This window comes from Phlebotomus papatasi, chromosome 3 (genome assembly GCF_024763615.1).
Source record: "Phlebotomus papatasi isolate M1 chromosome 3, Ppap_2.1, whole genome shotgun sequence".
Classification (NCBI taxonomy): Eukaryota; Metazoa; Arthropoda; class Insecta; order Diptera; family Psychodidae; genus Phlebotomus; species Phlebotomus papatasi.
In genome coordinates, this window is record NC_077224.1 from 85429592 (window position 1) to 85445138 (window position 15547).

The following is a 15547-nucleotide window of genomic DNA, read 5'->3' on the forward strand; positions in this document are numbered from 1 at the left end:
CAGAAAAAGGGATATTTCTGAAACTTTGGATAAACTTCGAAAGAATTGTCTTACTTATTTTCCCAATTTTATAATTCTTTTTTTCAGAAATATTTTCTAAGACATTTTCAAAGATATTTTTCAAGTTGCTAAAACACATCGAAAGTCTTTCGAATTTTTGTGCATCGTGATTACCTTTCGAAGTTAGAATCAGAGAAGCAGATATTTCCGAAATTCTCAATAACTTTCACAAAAAAGAGGAATTCGAAGATATATTCGAAAATCCAAAAAAGAGACATTATTACTTTTGATATTTCCGCAAGGTGGCTAAAGTATTTCCTATTCGAATTTTAAAGAACTCGAGTGCCAAAATAATCGATCTTCATTTTATTTTAAGGAAAAAGCACAGCAACGACGTTTACAATTCATGTCCCAGTATTAAATCGCTTCATAATCACTGAATTTACTTCGTAAATTTTTTTTGTGCGAAAATTTAGTGCGGAAATTCGAAACCGAGTTTGAATTCTTCGAACATCAAAGACTGTTTTGCAAACTGAGTTCGGATTACCTTTTAGTTGAAGATTCAAACCCTACTTGTGTGTGTATCCGTTCCCTTCGGTTGTGGTTATTTCCTTACCGAATCGAAAGTGTATCCGAGAGAAGTTACCAAAAAAAAACCGTTGGAAGGTCGAATGTTTAAACCGGCAAGTTACACAAAACTGAGCAAGTTCGTGAAAGGAACATTTCATTTAATGAAATTGCAATTCAAACGTTCTGCCGTTCTGAAATTCCACAAATCTACACAAAAATTAACTTTTTGCTTACGCACTGTTGTTGATATTTTTGGCGATTGAAGTGTTAAGAATACCGAAATTCGAAATGGCAGAACAATCAGCGCTAAAGCGGCGAGTACACGAACTTGTACTTTAGGGTTCCGGTATATTTTCGAATAGGTTTGACTTGGCTTTGGAGTGGCTTTGTCTCTTCGAAAGACTATTATATTGAACAGAGCCACTGTTTCTCTTCTGTTATAATTAAAATAATTATAATTTTTGTTCAAGAAAAATATGATGTTATGTAATAAGAAATTTTTTTTAATTCGAAAATTGTCGAATGTATCACGAAAAATTATTTCAATTTATTAAACTTGATTTCCTTTTTTGTATGAAGTGAGCCCGATCACAAGTAGATTTTGATTCTCCAATAGTGTCTTGGATGAAAGGTAAATGGAACTCTATTTGCACAAAAAGTCGTTGATGTTCGAAGAATTCAAATTCAATTTCGAATTTTCATACTAAATTTTCGAACAAGGTGGGGAAAATTTATCAATTATTTTTTATTAAGTAATGGGACAAGAACAGTAAGCGTCGTTGTTCTATTTTATTCCTCACAACAATGTGAAAACCGTCACATTTTGACACTTGAGCACTTCGAAATTCGAACAGGATCTATCTCAGCCACCTTGCGGAATTATCACAAAGTAAGAAAGTTTCTTTTTTGGATCTTCAAATAGATTTTCGATTTTTTCAAGATCTACTTCTGTACGGAAAAAATTCAGATTTCGAAAAATCGAACTCAATTTCGAAAATCTTTTTCGGAAGTTTTGCTAGATAAGTGCCCCTTGAGTCCTATTTTTCTGACATGTTTAAAAGGGTACAGCCAGGGGACAGTTCACCGAGTTGGAAAGCTTTTAGATAAGGAAAATACTGTCCTGACTTAATAGAGAATTAGTTTAGAGTCAAGACCACCCTTTACCCCATCAACTCTGATATTTAATTTCAAAGCAACCCACACAAGCATTTATCATTCCTTTTGGGTCTATCTCTCTCTCAACATTATCCCACAAGGTTTTCCCATTCATTTTCATCTTCTTTTCCTTCTTCAAGGGATTTCTCCACGTGATTTTGGCGCCTTTTACACTCCTACACTTTTACATTTTAGAGTGTTTTCTATGCAAGCAATCTTATCGTCTTAATTTGTACATTTTCACTTAAAGTAACTTACAACACTAGTATAACCGTATAACACATCAATCCACCCACACTTTCTTTTTCCTGCCCATTCCCCTTATAAATTTGCAAACTTCACGTGTGTATCTTCTTTCAGGTGTGAGATACTTGTTGTGTATTTTACTCCACTATAGTGGAAACTAATTAAAACTTGGCACATAAACACAGACCTCAGCTATACAAGGAGGAAAAGGGGGGCGGGATGGGGAGGGGGGTCGAGGGAGGGGGAATATATATTGCAATTCTGTGTGGCAGTTAATTGAATAAGATTACAAATTCCACTCTCAGGGGGAAAATTGAACAGGTAACAAAATTGATGATTTCCAGAGTATTTTCTTTGCTATTTTTCCTTTTACTCATTCTGCCCAGAATTTATTCTTTTTTTTTTCATTTTTCAAAATAATCCTCGCACTTTTTATTGTTTCATTTTCGTTGATTGAAAAACAAAGGTTAGCTCATGGTGGTGCAAAATTATCCTTACATTGGAAATTGAATGTTTGCGATAAGAGGTTATGTTTCAAAGTAAGGTTATGTAAGGGATAGCCTCAAAGTGACATAACCAAAAGATATTTTTTTAGGTTATATCTCAGAATGACTGTTGTCGTGAAGCTTTATAAAAGACGAGTTTTGGTTATGTATTATTAAATGTCAAAGCAGTTCAACATAACCTGAAATTTGCATAGCATTCTGGTAAGTTCACTGAGATAAAAACAGGGGTGCGATTAACTTTTTTTCCTCATAACTTTAACACTTTTTTGGTGTAAAAATATATCAAGATTTTTTAATGTTAATTTTACACCATTTTAAGGGCAAAATTAACATGAATAAGGGTAATTTTAACCCCTAATACACCTAAAAAGTGTAATATTTACACTGATGTATCAATACTGCAGGGTAAAATTAACATTTCCGGAATGTTATTTGAACTTTATCTGATTTCTCTCAGTGTCTGTACCCTTTCTATCTCCTATAATGTCCTTGCTTAATTAACTACCTTGCCTCTATGACAAAACGATCGTAAAACTTTTAGGTTATCTTTCCTTCTTCAGGACAGAATATTCTTCCGAAAAACTCCTGTATTTCTTCGACATTTACCGTGTCATTCTCAGTGGTCACCGGAAGAATATTCTGTCCCAAAAAGTAAAGATCACAACCACTGGCGGCTAGTCTAACTTTCTAGGTTAGAACATTTAAAGGTTATGTTATAGCGGAAGTTTTCCCAGCGATACTGCTTTTTTTTAAAGTCAACAGCCTCGTAAGGGAATTCTGTAACAATTTGAGAATGTCATATGACAAATTTTCGCAGTCAGGTTGGAAGCAGGATAACGTTAAAGATCAGTGAGGATCAAAAATAGCCTTCAAGAAGTTCTATGAAGTTCTCAATAACTTATATGGATCTCATTTGCAATTAATTCTTCCTTAAAATTTGTCATGTGGCATTGCCATACTGTTACAAAATTCCCCTATTGGTGAGAAATGGTTTTTATCTAATATAACCTAGAAAATCGTGTTTCAAGTAGGGCAAACTCTTTAAATTCTTACTCCAATGGTGACTTTTTCTGTAGATCTTCGCGTTTATAAGGTAAATATGATGTTTCATTCTTTCATTCTTTCCTTATTTTACTTAGAGCACATTAGAGCTTAGTTTGCCCTTAATGCAAGATTATATGAATCCTAACCTCAAAAAATCTCACAGAAAAAAATTCTTCGTATGAAAAAATTGAAATCTCGATCAAATTTTTGTGTCTAATTTTTAAACAAAACCGAACATGTATTTTTTTTAGAATTTTTGATGTTAGAATCCGAAATTTGCTAACCTCTGAAATTATTAAATAATAAAAAAAGCTAGCAAATTATAGAAATTCGTAAAAAAATACCAAACCATTTTGCTAATTTTGAAGAATTAATTTCCGGAGTATTGCTTAGAGTTATAAAAATTTCAAGCTTAAACCCTTGGAAAGACAAAATATCTTAAAGTAGGGTGGAGTCATATATTACATTGACGTTATACATTTATGGAGAGTTTGCAAAAGTCTTAAATTCTTATCAAAAATATATTTCGAAAAATCACAAAATTGTTAATCACATAACTAATTATGATTTTTCGAAATCTTTTTTTGGTTAGAACTTAAGATTTTTACGCTGTCCGTAAGTGTATAACGTCCATAAGGGATGACTCAACCCTATTTGTCCTGGATTTCTATATCTGAAAAATCTGGAAAATCTATTTCTGACCGAAATAGTAAAAATCTGATTCAGTTAGTGCTTATATTTTTTTAGGTTATGTCATAGAGAACATAACCTCACTTTGTTCCATAACCTTTCAATGAAAATTATCTTCAGAAATTCTGAAAAGAAGTTCAACGATTCAAACTATCATAAATTTGTCTAATTAGGGCAAAATACATTCAATTTCCATTTAAGGGGTTATTTTACGATAATTCTCGAGTGAGCTAACCTTACTTTTTAATTTGGATTTTAACGTCTCATCTGACAAAAAAATCACTCCCGCATTTTGCCTTTATGCTCTCGTCCTTTTTTTGTTTTTGTTTGTTAAATAAATCCTACCTTCTATGTATACTATGTACAGTCTTATAGATGCTCTATTTGTCCAGCAGTCCGATGGTCTTTGTTAAATGCTGACGGGTGGCGGGGCATTCTTGAGGAGTTCCATAAATTGAAAAGGCACGTGAAAACTATGTCCATTGTGCTCAACAATCAAATGGCCCCGACGATGAGATGCACCCACAACCGTAACTGCTTCACCCTTCCTCAGCTGCTCACTGGACGGATTGGTAGCTGAGTCCTCGGGGAAATTCATCTTCATGACACGTGTCTGCGGATAGCCGAGTTTCGAATTCCCCGTGACTGTGTAGGGACGACTCGGAGGAACTGGTGGTGGTCTCTCCTGCAAACAAAAGATACACATCCTCTTTCAAAACCACAACATCCTCCAGTTCCAGGACACATAGACTTTTCCCCGTAGAGAACTATGCCTTCCCTTTCCCACAGAAAATTGCAAAAGCAGGAAAGACACAGAAAGGAAAAACCTCTTCTACTTGAGAAATTAATTTTTTTTTGTGGAAAAACTTCTTCAGGGAATTGAGAAAAAAAGACCGCAAAGAAACAGGTGATGCAACATTTTCACCCTCATCAGAGTATTTTGTACAATTACATACATTTTCTTCCAGTGAAATGAACAAAGGTGGAAAATGTGGAGGAGGACCATTCTGAGAATGATTAGGTGTTTTTCCTTCTATTTTCCCGCTTTTATGCATTGTAATTAGTACCTTTTGTATTTCCATTTCCAGTGAATGTTTTTCTGGAACAACAAATTATCGAAAATTTCCACTTTTTAAATATAGAAAATTACTGAGAATTTTTTTTGCGTTCTTAGAATGCATAAAACACTGCTGAATTTTGTTGAAAAATAATCATTATTTTCCTCCAAAAATTATTCATCTATTTTTGGTATATTTTTTATGTTTCAATACACGAAATATACACATAATTCTTCTTTTTAATTTTATACTATCTCTATGCAAGTACAGTAGACTCTCGCTAATTCGGCTCTTTTAAGATCGGGCTACATTTTAATTCGGGCAACAGTTAAATTTGAAAAAAGTTTGTTGACATTTTTTAAGTTTGATTATGATTATCAAATGAAACAAATATGCTCAAATTTGCCATGGTTTGTCTTAGTTCTGATATGTTTTTGTATTATTAAGGAGTTTTCATGAAATTTACCATGAATATTAGTTAAATGAACTCTATATGTCGTCAGTTAAATCAGCATTTGTCGTAACTTCATTTTTGCAATTTTGGGATACATACATATTTGGAATCAGCGTAATTTTGTTTATTAAACTTACTTGAGAAAAAGAAACATTTATAAACCCATTAAAAATTATTTTAAACAAAAATTATCGTAAGTGCCCTTAATTAACAAAAATTTATCAGAATTTGTCGTAACTTCCATTTTTGGGGAAGTTACGACAAATTTTCTTACAAAATTTTTAGTAATCACCATTTGTCGTAACTTTTTTTGCTTTTTTGCGTGGCTTGTAATTTGGAGCAAAAATTTAATATTTCTCAATAAAACGTTCACAAACTCTTTCAAATATCCAAAGACAGTGCGAATAATGCAACATAAAATCATTTTAATTCGATATTTGTGAGAAAAAAGTGAGGAAAAATCCCTGCCCATCTGTCATTAATTCAAAACAAAACAAGCGACGTGGCGCGCAAAATTTATTCAATAAAATTTACGAAATAAATGCTTTTAGAGACAGGGACCACAGTTTAATTGATTAATTTAGTCAAAGAAAGGCGCTTATTATCACTAGAGTCATTGAAATTGATATAATGCATTTTTGAAAATTATCGTAACTTCCAAGATCTCCATACATTGGAAGTTACGGCTTTATAAACAATAGAAGTTACGATAAAATCTTATTGTGTTTCATCGAACATATATCTCAATATCTCAGCTTTTAAATCATTTTATGAAAATTTTTTCAAGTTAACTTACAATTTATTAGTGCCACTTTTATTATTTTGACTCAAAAGTATCGCATTCGGGGCTCATTTTTAAGAAAAATAATATTGAACTGAAAATTTCATCTCCTGAAAAGTTGTCAAAAGGAAGTTACGACAAATGCTGATTTAACTGACGATGTGTATGCAGATGAATAAAAAATCGTTGCATTTCAAAAAATGTGTCGCCCGAATTTCTCTTTAATTCGGTTGACATTTTGGTCCGAAATGCCCGAATTTGAGGAAGTCTACTGTAGTATTTGAATAATTTGTGAAAATTCTTTCTTTTTTAATTACGGAGAAAAATTAAATTCAAAACGTGAAATATGAAACATAAAATGTGAAACATCCTCTTAAAATAAGAGATAAACATACTTTCTAATTGTTGAATATAGTTTTTCAGGATTTTATCAATTTTGTAGAGTACTGAAAAAATAAATGAGAGGATACAATTTTCCTGAATCTTAAGGCCCTTAAGGCTTAATTTAATAAACTGCTAGTGGTACAAATGTTGTATTTTATTAAATTTACTTTACAGAAAATACCGAAGTAAAACGTGAAACATTTCTCTTCTTTTTTTCTCATTCTCTTATGTGGCAAAGAGATTATAAATCTAAAGATCGTCTGCATACAAATCGTACCCACAATATCCAAGAACCTGCGGAAGGTCATTTATGAAAAAGAGAAAAGGATAGGTCCCAAAATAGAACCCTGGGGGATTCCGTGAGTAAGATCAAGGACAGACGACACTGATTGACCAGACCTTACAGCTGGAGATCGATATGCAAGGTAGGAATGCAAGGATGCAAGGTAGGATCGAGATGCAAGGATACCGTAGAGCAGAGGCGTGTAAGAACCGTTGAAACCGAATAAACGTCAAATGAAACATGTACGTCAATGGTCTAGACGCTACGAGAACAAACTTATTTTGACGTTTATTCGGTTTTTAACGGTTCTTGCACACCTCTGCCGTAGAGAAACCGAAGAGTCCCTTAAGTTTGCTACAGAGCAGAGAGTGTGAAACGCTGTCAAAAGCCTTAGAAAAGTCCAAAAGGACCAGAACGCTAAAGCTAAACATGGCTCTATCAAAAGCCCAGGGTTGGGCGAAGTTTTTACATTTTATACATCATTTTTTACATAGTAAAAAAAACCTTTAACATGTGCTACATTTTTTGAAGATGTAAAGTTAAAATGTAAAAAAATGTAAAATTTATTGATTGTGTAATTTTTTTTAATTTTTTACTCAATCAAAAATTTCACTTTAATCAGTAAAATATTTTGCGGCTTTTTGCTATAAAGCTTGTCGTCTAAAATGCATGATGAAATTTACTGGCAATCCCAATTCAAATTTTCTACTACCCGGTTGAATCAATATAAATAGTAACCATCTTCTAAACGATTAATAATTTTTGAACTTCTATATCTACATGCTCAAGGAAATTTTCCACCTGTTCTGTGGTTTCTGCTAATCATCAATATTGTAAAAAATCATTGAAATTAAGATTTATTTCCTGCTCTCTTCATAACGATATTTTTTTTGGGGGGATTGTGCTATATACCTTGTCCAAGACATCACATTCCAGAAAACAATGTTCATGAAGAGAATCAGTGTACCACAGATTCTGTGGTAATGAATGTTTCTGTGATAATATTCTGAAAACCATCGTGCCTTATTATTAAAATAAATTATGACATTTATGAAATTATGATATTAGTCGATTTTTAATAAAATCTGCACACTAATTTGTCAAAAAATCATGTTTTTAGAAGGGGTGGATGGTATGGGAAAGGTATTATTTGGGTAAGTTCGTTCACTCGATAATGTTGACTTGTGAGTGGGTCGCCGAAAACCGAAAGTCAATATCTCTCACCGTTTGGTAGCCAGAATGGTGAGTAGTTGAAAAAATTAATAAGTTATGTACAGAAGTTTTTTATCAATAAATTTTATCCTGTGCAAAAAAGCTGATTGAATGAGTTCTTTTGTTTATCAAGATTTGAAATTCTAACCTCAAAAATATGTCAGATCTTTTTTTAATCATTTTTTTTTTTCAAAAAATATGCTATATTTTGTTAAGGTTGACAATAACTTTGCTGCATTTGAATATTATGCTCAGCATAACCTCCGATTTCTTACTGACTTTTCAAGAAAAATAAGAGTCTAATTTTTGAGGTTAGGTAGATTAGTAATTTTGAGGTTAGGCGGGTTTTGCATCTCAAACAAGATCTTTTGGAATAGTAAGAAAATTAGGATTAATCGGTCCAGTGAGTCAAACATTTAAGGTGTTTTTCAACTAAATAAAATACCGCTCAAAAAATCATAACCACACATAACCTAAAACCTAACATAACCTAAAACTTTTTAAATTGAAGTTATTAGCTGAATAAGAGGAGGAAAACTACAAGTCTAAAATAATTGCTTGTTTATGTTCTTTTCGCAACGAATCTAAAAGGACTCAAAAAATTAAATCTTCCGAATTCTTGAATATCGGTTTCCGGAAAATTTACACTATATAGTGTAAATTCTCAAATAGACTCAAGCTGATCTTCGAAAATATTTAGACTGTAAAATTATGTAAAGCTAATTTATGTAAGAAATCTCTAAATACAAATCTTAACATTTCGATGGATGATGATATGGGCTAATCCTTTATCGAAAAATTTTACTGGCTAATTATTCCGAAAGATCAATCTCCATTTATCTGGGTCTTAATATCAGAGATCTGTAAGTTTAAATACTTATTGGGCATATTTCCTTGTCGATGAGTCCTGAATGACAAGAAATTAGGACTTTCGGATTTCTGGGATATCCAATTCTGGAAAGAAATGTCATAGGGTAAGTGTGCAAAATTCCGGCCAGCTTGCAATTCCGGCCATCTTTTTTGATCCTCGAATTTCCATGAATTTTTAGTTTTTACATACTCTAGAGATTATACAATGTAAAAGAATAACAAAAAATTTAGCTTCGACAAACAAGATGACGTGAAAAAGACATTTGAAGAATTCCCGAAGGGCAAGGAACTATGAGAATGAAGGTGGCCGAAATAGGGCACTAAAGCTATGTCAACATTTTTATTTATTTCAAAATGTATTAAGAATGATTTTAGAGTAAATAAAGACGATAAACTGTCTACAAGTTTCCAAGCAACACTCCTTAAGAAGAAGTAATAAAAATATTTTATCATCATTAATAATATTGCATTTAACACTTGATTGAAACCTTGGCGCTTCCATGCAACTATGCCGAAATTTGGCACATTTACCCTATAGCATTACACGCATCCTTTGGAATTTTCACATTTTTATAAATACAAACAGAAGTAAAATATTCCGGAAATTTCCGAAAAAAACACCTTCACCCGAAAAGTATGCTAAGGAATCAATAAAAAAAATCAAGTTTTCTCCGAAAATGAGACCTAGATAATTTAAATTTTGTTAATTTCAGACGCTTAAGGTAATTTTATGACCTACAACTTTTATAAACTTGTGAGTTTGCTCTTTTGTCCACTAGAGGCACTATAGTCACCCATTTTCTTTTGAAATAAATTTCAGTAAATGCATTTTTAACTCACCAAATCTAATCCGAAGAGTGTGCAAGTTTGCTGAATTATCTTGGTATCGCACTTCTCATTGGGATCCGGAGGTGGAGTCCCTGCAATTGGTTGAGGCCTGGGTCTGGAAGTTCCTGCATTGGCTGCATTATTTGCAGCAGTTCTCGCTCCTGCACAAAAAAAAGAAATATCTGTAGAAGCTTCTCTCAGGGAAAATTGAAATAAAATTACCATTTGTCGTGGCATTTGACAAGATTGCTGTAGCCAGAAGTGGCTCTCGATTCCTCTTGACCGTTCCAATCCTCCGTCTGAGTTGCCATCCCCGCCAGGCTGCCTGTATCAGGGTAGCACTTCTCGTGCGAATGTCCGCACGGAGTTTTTCCAGATGCTGCCGGATACCCTCACTGAGGAAGACATGACGCTTCCCTGGAGCCCAGGATAGCGTCACACTCCCATCGAGTTCAGGAGGATTCTCCAGGGCATGCTGCAGGATGAGTTTGCAGTCCTCCAGAGCCTTCTCTTCGCATCGCCGAAGGAGCCGGAAAGGAGCTAGCATTCTGTATCTCGCTGTGAATTGCTTGAAACGCATCCTGTGCGGAAATCCACTCGCCATGAGGTTCACCGTCTCCAGCACCTGTCCGGAAAGACAAAAGTTAGTACTAGAAGAACTTTTGGGTGCAACAGCGATTGATTCTGACCTGCAAAGCCCGAATCTGACGCACAACCGTTCCTCGATCGAAGCTTCCGGGCGTTTCTGTGGCATTGCTCCGGATGCACCGAACAAAGTGAGGTCTTGCATGAACCAGGGTTCTTAGCAAATTATCCAATCGCGTATGGAAGTCCTGAGTGAGCGTCGAAACGGGTTCATCTCCATTCAGGAGATCCGTGTGGGAAGTTGGAGCAATCCGGAAACTCAGTCCCCGTGGAACATTGTCCACAGCATAGAGAGCTTTGAGCTCTGAGCCGAAGAGATGTGTGGCAAAGCCAAAATTGCAGGTATGCTTGTAGAAAACAGCCACTAGGTCATCCGGAACGACATCCCGATTGGTATCCAGGAAGTCTGAGGCATCGTACTCCACCCTTCCGGCAAAATGGCGAATGGCAAAGGTGCGGGGATCATGAGGTTCTGAAGCTTTGCTCTCTAGCCTCGTGGAATTCCTGTGCTGCACCCGAATCTTGGCCACATACCCCTCAGCCGTTCCCCTAACTGCACAATCAGCATCCAGCATACTCAGCAATCCCGTCCTCAGGGACGAGATCAGATCAATGCACGGCACATTGTCCACATAGTCAACTTCCGTGTCACAGACAATACCCTCATCCCGGCATGATTCCACGCTGCTCTTGAAGATGTGCGTATTGTAGAAGTGTTGCATGGTCTCAGCACAAAGATTTATGCACAAATGCTCCAACTGAGCCGGTCGTGGTTCCTCAAATCCAAACATATCGAGAATCCCAATGAATCCATCAGTCGCATGGCGAACAGCATTATTCAGGGCTGCCATGGATTTACTCCCGGAATTCCCACCAACAGTCGAGGCATGCTGACTCGCCATATCTGCCTGATTGTGTACAGATTCATTGGAATCGCTACTCAATGTACCCAGAGTAGATCCCAATCTCTTCAGACTATTCGCTCTCCGGACAATTGTAGCCACTGTCCGGCAGTACAGAGCCTTTGCGAGGGAATCTCGCGTCATGTTGGACATATTGGCATCACAAACGGACTTTACCAACTGCCCGCGGGCATTGTGTGTCCTCGTGGTGAGACCACGAAATAGGGCGGCTGCTGGAACTCCCAGCAAACCCGCTATGGCATTCAATTCAGCCTCTCCCTTCACATCAACTTCCAGGCCCTAAAAACCAGAAGTGCATTGAAGTCTTTATAAGTGGAAGTGGAAGTGTTTAACCGTACAATTAATTTCTCATTTTTTGATGAATTAAATTAATATTAAGAAAAAGTTTTAAAGCAAGCGTAAACGATAATTGCCTTTATTCTAATGAAGTCCAACCCTAAAAAAGAATATGCATTGCAAAAACTTTACAAAATATTTAAAAATCTTAATCATTAATTTGTCTGTTCTAAAATTAGCTTTTTCCCAAGTTATTTGATATCCAAATAATGCATGTCTTAAATGTAACCAACATAATTTTTAACGTAAACGAGCTATTTCTAAAAAATATAATATATATGAACATGATGGAAGTATAGGGTAAGTGTGCCAAATTCCGGCCAGCTTGTAATTTCGGCCACCTTTTTTGTTCCTCGAATTTCCATGAATTTTCAGTTTTTACATCCTCTAGAGATTATACAATGCAAAAGAATAACAAAAAATGTAGCTTCGACAAACGAGATGACGTGAAAAAGGCATTGGAAGAATTCCTAAAGGGCAAGGAATTATGAGAATGAAGGTGGCCGAAATAGGGCACCAAAGCTATGTCTACATTTTTATTCATTTTAAAATGTATTAAGAATGATTTTAGAGTAAATAAAGACGATAAATTGTCTACAAGGTTCTAAGTAAAACTTGTATGAACATTGTATATTGAAATTGTATGAACATTATATATTGATATTTTTTAGTTACATTTGATCCGTAAAAAAGACAAATTGTGTACAACTTGTGTCCTTTTTGTGTGACGCTGCTAGATTGTCAAATTCTGCTTTGTTTACTAAGCAGATGTACCCAGTGAAAATTTGTGAAAAAAGTGATGTCTAATATAAGTTAGGGTCCTGAAGGGCGCCGGGGTCTACATTAGAGTCGAGTACATAGATAGAAGGCATTAAATTTTGAAAAGTAAGTGTAAATGATGGAAAAAATAGTGAATTAATACTTTGTTTGTGAAAGCTAACATTTTTTTTTTCTTAATTGCATTGTAGCGAAAGTACAAGCGTTAGGACAACATTCCTGGTCTTCTGTTGTGAAACCAAATTGCAGAAGGAGTATCCAGAATGCAGAAAACGTTCACGAAACGCATAAAATTTCAGTGCTATGACATTTTTTATTGTGTAGTGATATTATTGACATTTTATAAATATAATCACTAAAATATATAAAAATGTGTTATTGTCTACTTTTCTTACTTATTCGGGTTATAATATCTTGATTTTATTTTTTCGGAACAAGGAGAATATTATGGCGTGGAAAAATACAGAAAATTGGCGCTGCCAAACCCAAATTAATGGAGAAATTATTCACAAAACGTTACAGTGCAACGATTTATGTCCAGAATAGGATTAAAAGGGCTGTATTCTATCAAAACATGCTGTAAAAATCTGAAAACTATAAGTTTTTTGAATGATGTAATGGAAAAAGCAATAAATTCATTCAATTTTGTTTTCTTTAATTTCTTAGCTGTCCCTTGAGAATTTCAAGTCGGGAATGAAATTTTGTTCACTAATATTGTATTCTCTGACGGAGAACAGTCATTGAATTAAACTTTCATACGCAATAAAAGTGCATGAGGCACAGAAAATGTGACTGAATTGTCAAAGATAAATGAATATTTATTTGAGTAAAATATTTGAGCAAGTCTTAAAGAAAAATACAAAAGAAATGACAGTTCTTTAGTCGATAGTTATAAGATTGGTATTACAGAATGATTCTATTTTATTTAGTGTTAATTGATACATTTTACCGTACCGGATGACGTGATTATGTCTAATATGAAAAATTGTTATATTTCGTATGTAAAAATTCCCCATTCACCCGATTAAGGACCTCTTTTATACTGTTATATAGAAGAAATTTGTAAAGTCTTCGTCATCGTTTCCGTATAGATGTTAGACATCTCTACTCATTTATAGCGACAAATGCTCCTTGGGATAAAATTGATTTTAGGACAAAAATTACGTATTGGTTCATAGCCGGTTCATTACCAGTTCACAGCCGATTTGAACGGTTTATAAATCATTTAAAATATTTCCCAAAATAACTTAGGACTAATCTAATTGAATATCGAATAAAAATTAGTTCTCTATTATGAAACGGTTCATCGCCGGTTCAAAATTGATTGGAACCAGTTCAGTTCTGGGAGAAATTTCAAGACCTTTCCAACGAGCCCAAACGATACCATTCGCCTGATAAATGCGCTCTCTAGAGTGTTTTTTAACCTTTGACCTTGAAAACCCGTTATTAGGAATGATTCAATGGTATTTTCGCACATGGTCAAATGTCCGCTTGGGTAATCTCTAAAACGTATCCAAAAATGAAAAAAATCACACGACGAGTATTCAAGCAATCCCAAAAAACATAGTTTCGGAGAGGAAGGGGAGGGGTGGGGCGAAAATGAGGGGCGTTTTAACGATCATTGGATTGACTTATGGGGAGGTTACCCTTAGGTCCCAAGTCGCTATCTCTACCGTTTGGCCTCTAGAGCTGGCGACAGCCGGACGGACGTTGGAGTTCGAGCAGTAAAATCATAATCTCTGAAATAAAAGTGCAAAGAGTTCCAGAAACGGAGGAAAAAGAAGAAAATAGCCAAAGTTCTATTATAAATAATATTGAAACACTCGTAATTAATTAAATAATTCACTCTTCTTCCACGAATACACAGATAAATAATGGCATATCCAGGTAATTATGAATTTTTGACTAATTATTAAATCCATAAGTCTCTTGAATTAATTTTAAATGAAAAAAACTGTCCTAATACTGATAAAAAATAATTTTTTAAGCTGAAAAGGAAATTAATTAAATGGATTACATGCTTTACTTTATGGCTTTATTATAAAAACAAACAAATTCCTAAGGATTTTTTTCTATAATTCTCTTGTTTCTTTTGTTTTTCTTGTAAGGAAAATTAAATTCCCTCTTCGCAGAGAAAAAAAAAAGACTTGTAAATCGAATTTATGAAACACTATTCGCTAAAAAAAATACCCAAATGGAACAAATGTATCATTAAACTTGTGCAAAAAACCATTGAGAGACTTTGTGCTCAGAATCTTCATTCACATCTCTGTACATTCAGACGTAAATTACCCATTTTTGTAAGAACATCATCGCAAAAGTCTCTCTTGCCTCAAAGAAAATCCTCTTCGGGATTTGAACTCACAACATTCAAAATCAGCATCGAGCATAAACCCACTGTGCTAAATCTCCGTCTGGGAAAGCTTTGCACAGAGAGCCCAGATATAATCCCGCAGCCAAGACACTTTAGTACTAACCTGCCCATCGACAAATTGCACGTTTCCCAGCAAAAGCACCGCAGCCAAGACGCGCACCACGTCCAGGAAGGGAATCCCCAAGATGCCCAGACATGCTTTCCATGCCTGAAATCGCGTGGCATCCTCCTTTTCGTCCTGCAACGTATCCCCAGCTTGGAGGTAGCAGAGATTTGTTGGTGTATACCCATCCAGATTCAGTCGGACACGCTCATCGTGACTCAATCCCGCCAGCATCTGGTAGAAGATATGGTAGTTCTTCTCATTGGCCAAGGGTCGAATCACTCGAGTCTGCAAGGGAATATTGTCAG

The 15547-nt window shown here is 34.9% G+C and overlaps 1 protein-coding gene across 1 annotated transcript in view; it reads right to left on the reverse strand.

The window, feature by feature from the left end:
- Window positions 1-426: 426 nt before the first annotated feature.
- Window positions 427-15547, reverse strand: part of LOC129806153 (unconventional myosin-IXb) — a 79103-nt gene continuing 63982 nt past the window's right edge. Inside the window, exons 6-10 of the mRNA XM_055854530.1 lie at window positions 15240-15527; window positions 10771-11928; window positions 10304-10706; window positions 10094-10242; window positions 427-4896 (exon numbers count right to left, since the gene is read on the reverse strand). Coding sequence (XP_055710505.1) covers window positions 4621-4896; window positions 10094-10242; window positions 10304-10706; window positions 10771-11928; window positions 15240-15527 — 2274 coding nt within the window. The 3' untranslated portion in view covers window positions 427-4620. The remainder of the gene's footprint in view (window positions 4897-10093; window positions 10243-10303; window positions 10707-10770; window positions 11929-15239; window positions 15528-15547) is intronic.